At 39.1% G+C, this 9574-nt stretch overlaps 1 protein-coding gene across 2 annotated transcripts; it reads left to right on the top strand.

The window, feature by feature from the left end:
- Positions 1 to 2688: 2688 nt before the first annotated feature.
- arfrp1 (ADP-ribosylation factor related protein 1) lies at positions 2689 to 8025 on the top strand. Of its 2 annotated transcripts, none has more exons than XR_003593741.1 (7): positions 2689 to 3038; positions 3741 to 3828; positions 3972 to 4054; positions 5079 to 5160; positions 5247 to 5330; positions 6498 to 6598; positions 7135 to 8025. XR_003593741.1 is itself a non-coding variant. In XM_028003950.1 (7 exons), the coding sequence occupies exons 1-7, from the start codon at positions 2946 to 2948 to the stop codon at positions 7220 to 7222; spliced, it is 606 nt and encodes a 201-aa protein (XP_027859751.1). In that variant the 5' UTR covers positions 2692 to 2945; the 3' UTR covers positions 7223 to 8025. The 2 variants fall into 2 exon arrangements, 1 of the variants encoding a protein (XP_027859751.1); XM_028003950.1 differs by having other exon boundaries at positions 2692 to 3038; positions 5260 to 5330.
- Positions 8026 to 9574: the final 1549 nt, after the last annotated feature.

The following is a 9574-nucleotide window of genomic DNA, read 5'->3' as shown; positions in this document are numbered from 1 at the left end:
CAGCTTCTCAGTTTTCAGACTCCACTAATCTGGAACAAACTTCCAGAAAACGGTAATATTGAAACACTGAGTTCTTTTAAAAATATGGCTAAACGTAGATTTCTTTAAAGTTGCCTTCGGTTAATACTAACTGGAACCATTTTTGTCCGTCTCCCAGCATTTCTTTACGTCCGTTTATTATGCCAGTGTAATGTTTCGTGTATTTTGCCCGCTGCTGTTCTGTGTTTGTGTTGGTAACGTTACAGATAACATTTTCGAGGGACAAAAATGGATCACGCTGCTGTTGTCGAGTCTCAGTTTCTGTTTTTCATTGGCATTCAGCAACAATAGTGCGAACTGCTGCCCACTTTCCCCGGATAGAAATTGTGGGTAAAATTGGATTAAAAAAAAAGAATTTATGTGTTTCTGGCTTTAGACACAGGCAAGCTATGACAAGCATGTTACAATTCACGAATCAAATCAAAGGTATTGTTATTGCCACTTACTCACCTTAAATAATTTGTCTATTATCAATGGGTGTATTTTGCTGCAGGTTAAAAAATTCAAATATGGAGCTGTGATCCAAGACACAATTACAAGCCAGTCGGTATTTTTACCTGCATTTTCAGAGTCCTGGAAACAATTGTGACCAAATCAATTGTCAAGATGCAGAAGAATCAAACAATTGTGTGCTGCCTTTAGGGTCAGAGGTCAGGTTTTTGCTTGTGCAAGTACTCTTCCTCTGTTCAATTTCTGAGACGCGGACAGTTTCCCGCAGACAGAAAGTTAACCATTCAGTGCATTTATATTTTGGACAATGTGAAACAAAATTGAAATGCTTGGTTCTGAAGAAAGTTGCTTTGAACTTCACTTCTACATCTCTTTGCCTCGTGTTAAACTTGACGCATGCTGCTGCTCAGTCTGTTGGTGTTGGGATGGATTGTTGATGCCTGAGGCTCAGAGCCTGTGGCAGCCCTTCAGAACGATCACCGAGGCAGATATCAGTCTGTCAGAGTTCTGTCATATACCACAGTTGACAGATGTTTAGCCTTTTCAAAAGGATTTGCTCCCTTCCTTACAAAAATTTTAGTTAGTTTGTTTTTTTTTAACTCTAACAGTCTTGATTACTCCAAAGAGACTGTATATCACTTCTTTATTTAGCAGATCATATTCCTCTGAAGATCTGCAAACATTCCTATCACATCGTATCATAGCTTTGCACTGACACCTAATGGCCACAGACAACAATATCTGCTTCATTTATGTTTTTAAATAAAGGATTTACCACATTTGTGTCCTGATGCAGGTTTCCAGACCTATACTGATGACGTTGTTTATGTAGCTGGTAAGTTTTCAGTCATATCAGTGTCATCACAGCTGTCTCTGTGTCACAATGAATCTAAACACAACTGTCATTTTTCTCCTTTTTCGTAGGGTTTATTAATTAGTATCAGTAATTATTCTAATGTAAAGGTTAGTGGACAAATTACTGAACAAGTCTCAGACGTAGCACATCTTGGTGTCATTTTCTATCTTCATTTAAAATTTGACAAACTTGTCAAGATGTTGAGTAGAGCAGAACAGGAGCAACCTCACAGGCCTTCAGGATTACATCGGCCTTTTTATGCCGCAAGTGTTTTCATGCATTTAGTGATTTTTATTCTCATTTAAAGTGCCGCGTCCCTGTTGGTCACAAGCAGCACTTTGTATAGGCACTGTACTTGTTAGATTTGGCAAGAGTAATGGGTCAGTAATGATAAAGGAAGGTACGTTTAAATCCTCAACATTTTATTGGTTGATGAATGAGCTAGGAAAAGGAAATAGAAACGAATGAAATTACTCGACTTACTGTAGAACATGCTGGACTGAACAAGTCATATTATAAATCATGTAAGTACCAAACTGAGCTGTGTTGTTATTGCGATCAGCCAAAACAACATAGCTCATGTAACACAATTTATTGAAATGCAATGTGTACATTACAGTAAACCAAAATGTTGTACATTAACTTATATAAGTTAATGTATAAATATTCAGTCACTTTTAAAATGGATTTGTTTAATTAGTAATTCAATAAGTGCATTTGTAGTCCAGAAATAGGTAGAGTTGTGTGGATCATTTCATAATGTCTTATTGTAAATAAGTGTTTTATTAGAAGTTTGTATGTTTTATAGCTTAATTGGCCACTTCGCAATTTATTCAAATAAGGTGGAGCGTCAACGAAGGAGAGAAAGTGGAGAAGGGAAGGCGCTGCAAGTAGATGGACAGAGCCACACGGTTTTTCAAGTTTGTTTGTGGAGGTTAGGTAAGAACCAATTGCTCCTGTAAAAGAATTACGCAAAAACTGTGGACTAAATTTTTGTTTTGCATCTTTACATCGGAGCGCTGTGGAAGTTTTTGTTTTTTCCTCCCTAAACACACGAGTGAAATTTGAAAGATTTACCTCGTGGCAACACAAATATAAAAAATTTAAAAGAAAAGATGTAAACAGTCTACTATACTTTGAGTAATTAACTGTGGAGGGTCTCTCAAAGTGTGTACAGCCAAATAGATTTTATTTATTTATTTATTTTTTCGAATAGTTACAATATTTACAAATCAAGTGTATAAAAAGAATCGGGGTTTTTCTCTCTTTTTTATTCTTGTTGTATTTTTTTTCCCCCACTCCAGACCAGTAGGTGGCGACAATTCACATTTCGGCTTTTGCATTGTCAAGAAGAAGAAAAAAGACGACGAAGAAGAAGAAGAGCTTTTGTCGTCGTGTAACGCTGTGTATTTGGTTTCCAGTAGTTATTAGACGCGTTTACGGTTATCGGGCTGTTTTAGCACAGCTAGCTGTTTTCTGTATATGATGACGTCTAAGTGAAACGTCTTGCCGTGAAGGACTCACGGTTATTTAGCTAAACCAGGCTAACAGCAGGAGTTAGCCGGAGTTGCGCATCAGCACTTCTTTCAGCTGATCCAAAATGTACACTCTGCTGTCTGGGTTGTACAAGTACATGTTTCAGAAGGACGAATACTGCGTGTTGATCCTGGGGCTGGATAATGCAGGAAAGACGGTATGTTGTCTGCTGTCAGTGGCGTCCTGACGTTTACTTCTCGTTTTTCTTCCTCTAATGTTGATTGAGTGGTTGTAAAAAAAAGTGCAAAGAGAATATTCTGTTTGGTCCAAGAGTCAGTGACTGCAGTAAGCTGCCTCTTATATCGCTGTTGGAGAAACTGCTTCTTCTTTTCTGAGTGGCATTTCAGCCATTGATGTTTGTACAGAAACTGGACGCTAAACACTGTGGTACCAGTTTTAGCCATCAGCTTCAGGAGGTTTTTAGCTTTTCTTTACTCACCTCACACTAAATCTCATTTGTTTCAGGGACACAGATCAGGTTCCATGTCCCTCGGAACATATGCAAACTCACAACATCACATTTCCTCCACAGTACTTAGTGGTTGGATTTCACTAAATAATAAAGGATTTTTAGCCATATTGCTCCCATAGAGCTGGTTGCTACACCGATAGCATCTAGAAGCTGTTTTTGGAGACCTGGTAACCTCAACACTCGTTCACCATCCTCTTCACCAAGCAAGACCAACATTTTGTCATAGTGACAGTTATTTTTTTACACATCTTCAGCTTTGTTCTGGTTAGATGAAGATCAGAATCCATATTTAGTTTGGTCCGGAACCTGTCGGATCCGCCGTAGAGTTGCAGCTTGTATGTCCTCTATGATCCAGACAACCAACTGTTGCTCTCTCTCCTTCTGCAGACCTTTCTGGAACAGACCAAGACTAAGTTCAGTAAAAACTACAAGGGGATGAATCTGTCCAAAGTCACAACAACAGTTGGGTTAAACAGTAAGTTGATATTTAAATCATGTTTCGAAGGCTTCAGATACTTGTGCCTGTTGTTCAGACTTCTGTGGTTACAAACAGAAGCAGCTTGAAATGGTTCCGTTGTGTCGGCTCATTCCTCCCGGATCTTTCTCTTTTCTTCGCAGTTGGTACCATCGACGTCGGCAAGGCTCGCCTAATGTTCTGGGATCTGGGAGGTCAGGAGGAGCTGCAGTCTCTCTGGGACAAAGTATGCTACAAACGAAGCACCAGCAATGTGAAATTCTCTGTTAGGGGTTTATCGAATCGTGAAAAATAAGAATTAGGATTTGTAGTGGTCACAAGAAATGACAGTCCAAAAATATCTAAACTGACAGTATGGTTGGGAACGGGATTTTTACTATTTCCTGCGCTGTTTGTTCCATGAGAGCATCAATAAGTATCGGTAAATTCAAAAGTAAGATTAAATGCAGTTACTGTGTGTATCTTGGTGATACAAATTACAGTTTCTTTAAATTGCCTATTTCAAATGGGAACGTTTTTCAAGAACCATATTTGTGTTTGTGGCACTATGAATGCAGTGCCATGCAACAACACCCATAAAGATACCTAAAATATAAATATTAGATTGTTCTTTTATCATAATACTGACTGTTATCACAAATTTAGTACCCCGAAATATTGCGATAAAGTCCCAAGTCCATATCGACTATTCTTCATTAGACTAGCAATGACACAAGCAGAGGCTGACTTTCAAGGTGTGTGTCTGGAAATATGTTAAAAACTTCGGTCCAAAATAAATTTCTATTGTACATCTGCAGTAAATGTTTAGGTTGAATATTTCAGGGGAAAAAAAATGTTTGAATTCTTAAGTACTTTTTAAAATGATCAAATTTTATCCCAATAAACACACCCAAAGGTTAGGACAGGGGTGGGCGATCCTGGTCCTCGAGGGCCGGTGTCCTGCAACTCTTAGACGTCTCCATGGTCCAACACACTTGAATCCAACAGCTGAATCACCTCCTAAGTGCAGTCCAGTTCTCCAGAGTCCTGCGATCCTCATTATTTGACTCAGGTGTGCTGAAGTAGAGATACATCTAAAAGTTGCAGGAGACCGGCCCTCGAGGCCTGGAGTTGCCCACCCCTGGGTTAGGATGTAGTGAACCCAGGATCCAGTGAGTTGATTTTAGTTTTTTGCTCGTCCAGTACGACCTCCAGAACTGCCTGTAAAACATTCTGTTGTTGGAAAAACTAACTTTTCGTTCGTGCTGTAGTACTACGCAGAGTCTCACGGAGTCATCTATGTGATTGATTCAACTGATGAAGACCGCCTTTCAGAATCGAAGGAAGCCTTTGGTAAGTTCTGTTTGGATTTTATGGGCAGGTGACTTTATTGTAGTAAAAAGATAAATAACCTTTTAGACCTACATGAATTGTATCAGGATTTTTTTCCAGAGAAAATGATCTGCAGCGAGGCATTAGAAGGCGTTCCACTCCTCATTCTTGCCAACAAGCAGGATGTACCGGTACAGTAACCCTTTATTACTTCGTTATTCATGTTCATATTCACACAGAGACGAGGGGCAAATTCACAAAGATCTCTGCGGTTTGATCCCATATAAATACATGTGAAAATCTGCAAAATTACAACCTTGGTGAATACCTTGGAAATATCAAACAGCAGCACTGTTTGTCTTCGTTTCCAATAGGGCTACCCGATTTCCCTCATTTTTAGGAGATTGGCAATCGACTGACATTTGCATGTGAAACTATCTTATAACCCACCAGGTCACATCTGCACCTGTGCAGTTAGCAACAGTTACCCCACTGTTTCCGACTCAGTGACTTGGTCGCTATGTTTAAGGACTTTTCGGAGAACAAATTCGGCATCAGCCAAAATCGCTATCTGGTCTTTTAAAGGCTCCATCTCACAGAATGCTTCGAGACACTCTGTGAGAAAACCGCAACCTGCTTACCACCAATTTCAAACAATAGCTGTGTTTCCATTACCCATGGAACTGCACAAGTCCGCTTAATGGAAGCACCGCAGTTTTGAATAAAACCCACATTTTTCAGCTGTTGCTGCATCACAGTTCATAAAACGTTGATGGCTGAGATGATGAACGCTGAATTATGAATATATCTCATGTAACTGTTTACATCCGTCCCTGCCATGAGTTTTAGTGACTTATCGTGTGAACAAGCTCATTCATGTATTCATTTTTTATTTAATGGAAACACTGCAATTGTGAACATTTTTTGGGGGACATTAGCAGAATATAGACAAAGATTTGCGCACATCTGTAAAGGAAATGATGCAGCTACTGTAAAAGTCGTACTCTGTTGAGAACAGGTGGTGATTTTGACTCAGAAGAACAAAAAAGGAACAAAACCAACTTTTTACACTCCTGACTTTACATAGAGATGGCAGCAATGTTATAACAGCAGAAATCAATCTTCTTTTCCTCTGGGTCTGACGGTTCATGACTCTTTTTTATGCAGAATAATAATCTTATGATATTTGGCTTTAGTGATCGTTGATTTTTCTTTTTTCTCTTTGTCCATTTTGACTTGTTAAAAACGGCAAATAAAAATATCGACAGTATTTGACAAACCAGGAATGAGTTTGTGAGTGTCATGCTTTGCCCTCGTGTTGCTTTTGACGGTTGTCGTGTGTATTTTTCTCTTCTCAGAGTTGTTTGTCGGTGCCGGACATCAAAACAGCCTTCAGTGATTCGGCACCAAAGATCGGCAAAAGAGACTGTTTAGTGCAGCCCTGCACTGCCCTCACAGGGTATGAATACTTCTGGGCTGTAACGCTGTGTTTCAGCCGACAATATAGAGTTATTTGTGTTTTTGGCACTTAATAAATGTGGGAATGTTAATACTTGTAGCTTGTTGAATGCACACTGAGTGTATTTAATGTTTGGACAGTTGGCACATGACGAGGGCATCCTCACATTTAAACGTGGTCACTGCCTAAAAGAAAACAGAAATCACTCCTTTCACCACAAACATTAACAACATATCATTTTTTGAAGAGACAAGTGGATGCATTAGATACAGTTTACATACACCGAATAAAAAAAACAAACTCTTATTTACTTTTTTCTCACTGTCTTAAGTTAAACCAGGTAAAGCTTCTCTTGTTTTAGGTAGTTAGAAATAATTTTGAAAATTCTAAGTGCCAGAATAATAAGAGGTAGAAAATGTCAGAGACATTTTATCAACATCTTTCGGATTCAGGAGATTCAGGTCAACATCTGTTTGAGACACTTTGTGGAAAAAAAGAATCCACCTGTTGCTGATTCTTCCCTCGTTGTGCTGCAGGGACGGAGTGAACGAAGGCATTCAGTGGATGGTGAAGTGTGTGGTGAGGAACATTCACCGGCCGCCCAGGCAGAAGGACATCACCTAAAACACGGCTGACCCCACATATTCTGGACGTTGACGGAATTTTTGACAAGGACATTCCATGCGACCCCTGGAGTTGAAGACATTCTGTTTTTCTAGTTTTACTCTAGTTGGAAGTTTTTCCCTTTGGACTCTCGTTACGGTGTGACTGTACAGGTTGAGTTTGCACTGTGAACTCGGGGCGACACGTTTTCTAGAGATCAGTATCGGACTGCACAGTCAGCTGAGCCTCACTGATAGCAAGGAAACATTGATACGTCACTTCTCTTATAAATACATCAAGTTTTCACTACTTTAGTCGGGTCCTTAAATTCATTTTTCCTTTATTTCCAGGTTTAGGCGTGTCTGGCCATGAAGCACTAAGGTCAACATTTAATATCGGTTTCGTCCAGAAAGGGCACAACATATTTGAGGACAAAGGGTAAAACAAAATGAAGGTTCAAACATTCTTTTTATTTAAATACTTTTTCTTGAAAGTCTCTTTTGTTCATGCTCTGCTGCATGTAAGCAGGGTGGCCTGCTTAAAAGGTTGCCTGCTGTGTATTCGTTTAAACAATCAAATGCATTTGTCATTTTATTCTTTATGTGAAGTTGTGCAACAAAATATGACTGTTTCTCTGAAACTACATCAGGTTACAGTGGGTGGAAAAAAAGCAAGTGGATCAAAGACCATATGAGTTTAATAACGTAAAGGGAAGCTGCTCAGCTGTGGGAAATGGAAAACTGGTGGGAACTGGCTGCAGAATAATCCAGATGATTAGAGTCATGTGTATTTTATTATCTTTCAGTACAAAAGATACAATAAAACAAAACAGTATTAAAGTTTACACATTTGCACACCTGGAATATACGTAGTTAAAGTCGTTATGTGAAAGCTGCAGGTTGGTATGAGGAAGTGACGTTGACTTTCTCTCCATCTGTGGAGCAACACTTCCCTCTAGTGGCCAAAGTGTTCCTTCACGTTGTCAGCGTTGGTCGGACAGGTTGCAGAGTCGCAGACAGAATGACTTCAGTATGCCAGAGGCCGCAGCAGATGGAAGCGTTCAGATAATCAATAATAATGACAACAGGATGTAAACTAAGTCGAAATGTACAACATGATGAAAACAGTCGGATCCTCTAAGATCATTTAAACATGTACACATGTAACTAGCTGCTTTTCCACTGACCTTATAATTGGAATTATGAAAATAAATTGACTTAGAAATACACCAGTAAAAAAACCCACACATTTTCAATAAAATAGGTTTTACGCTAGCATGAGATAAAATTAGTGTATTTCACAAAACAACAATGGAAGCAACTTTATTCGCATCAGAGGCAGTCATATGATCAACAAATGTTTTGCGACAGGCGGAAAGGACGAAGAAGACAACAGGAAGAGGTAGGAAGATCATGGCGCGGAATGTTTTGCGAGCGATTTTTAATTGCGTTTCTTATTTAATGGAAACACAGTAACTGTGAAATTGTGTGTGTGTTTTTTCACGAGTGGACTATAAGTTTTACGCCCAGTTGTAAAGAAAACAGACTGAAGGAGCTCTGCGGTTCTGCCACAGCTTTATGGATGTGGTGGGAGACATTGTCCATCGGCGATGTTATTTTTAATCGGCCATTTGTCTCTCAACTACCTGCAATAGGTGGAGGAAGCATCCTGGGTCAGAGCTGGCCTTCCTCATTAGCTTTTCTAACCTCTTCCTCTCAGCCAAATCCTCTGGGATGGGAGGTGTGGATCTGGGTCTGAAAAACAAGTAGGGCTTGATGATAAGAGGGGTTATTCTGTAACTATTGATCTGGGAAACCAAGTAAACACTCTCAGTATCTCTTGCCACTTGAAACAGTGAAGAATTCCAAGGAAGACCTAGATAAACTTAGTCAAAAGTCTTCTTTCCTTTTTTTTCTTGCTATAACTTCCTTACTTTAAGGTCTGGAAAGTTAGATGGAGGAAAGAAACAGCTTAGAGTAAAAGAGTGTCATTGTTTTGTGGCTGCTTTGATGTTGATGCTTTACACAAGCACACTGGGTTCTGTGAGGAAATTGGGAATCTTTTATTTAAAAAAATAGATTAATGCAATTCACTTGACTAGTTTAAGGACGAAAATGTAGTTTTGTTGATAATGAAATAATTCTTACATAAAAAAAATAAATAAAAATAGTAATCTTCCAACATCTCTCCCTACCCCATTTTATTTCCTCAAGTCGTTTGATTTCAATAAATTTAACCCAAAATAACATTATTAACATCAAAGGGAAATAAATAGTTACGGCAGATTATAAAGGCTTTTCTATGGACATGTTGTAGATAGTGATGATAGCTGGAAGGGCAGGAAGGGTCTCCTGTAGCAGTCAGTAATACAGA

This window comes from Xiphophorus couchianus, chromosome 20 (assembly GCF_001444195.1).
Source record: "Xiphophorus couchianus chromosome 20, X_couchianus-1.0, whole genome shotgun sequence".
Classification (NCBI taxonomy): domain Eukaryota; kingdom Metazoa; phylum Chordata; class Actinopteri; order Cyprinodontiformes; family Poeciliidae; genus Xiphophorus; species Xiphophorus couchianus.
Note: the sequence above shows the minus strand (reverse complement) of the source record. Positions and strands in the feature narration are given on the sequence as shown.

What these genes read in the sequence shown, in the direction of transcription:
- arfrp1 (XM_028003950.1), top strand. Translation starts at nt 2,946, where the DNA reads ATGTACACTCTGCTGTCTGGGTTGTACAAGTACATGTTTCAGAAGGAC. An exon ending in CCAACAAGCAGGATGTACCG is followed by an intron (nt 5,331 to 6,497) that starts GTACAGTAACCC and finishes TTCTCTTCTCAG; the next exon opens with AGTTGTTTGTCGGTGCCGGA. An exon ending in CCCTGCACTGCCCTCACAGG is followed by an intron (nt 6,599 to 7,134) that starts GTATGAATACTT and finishes GTTGTGCTGCAG; the next exon opens with GGACGGAGTGAACGAAGGCA.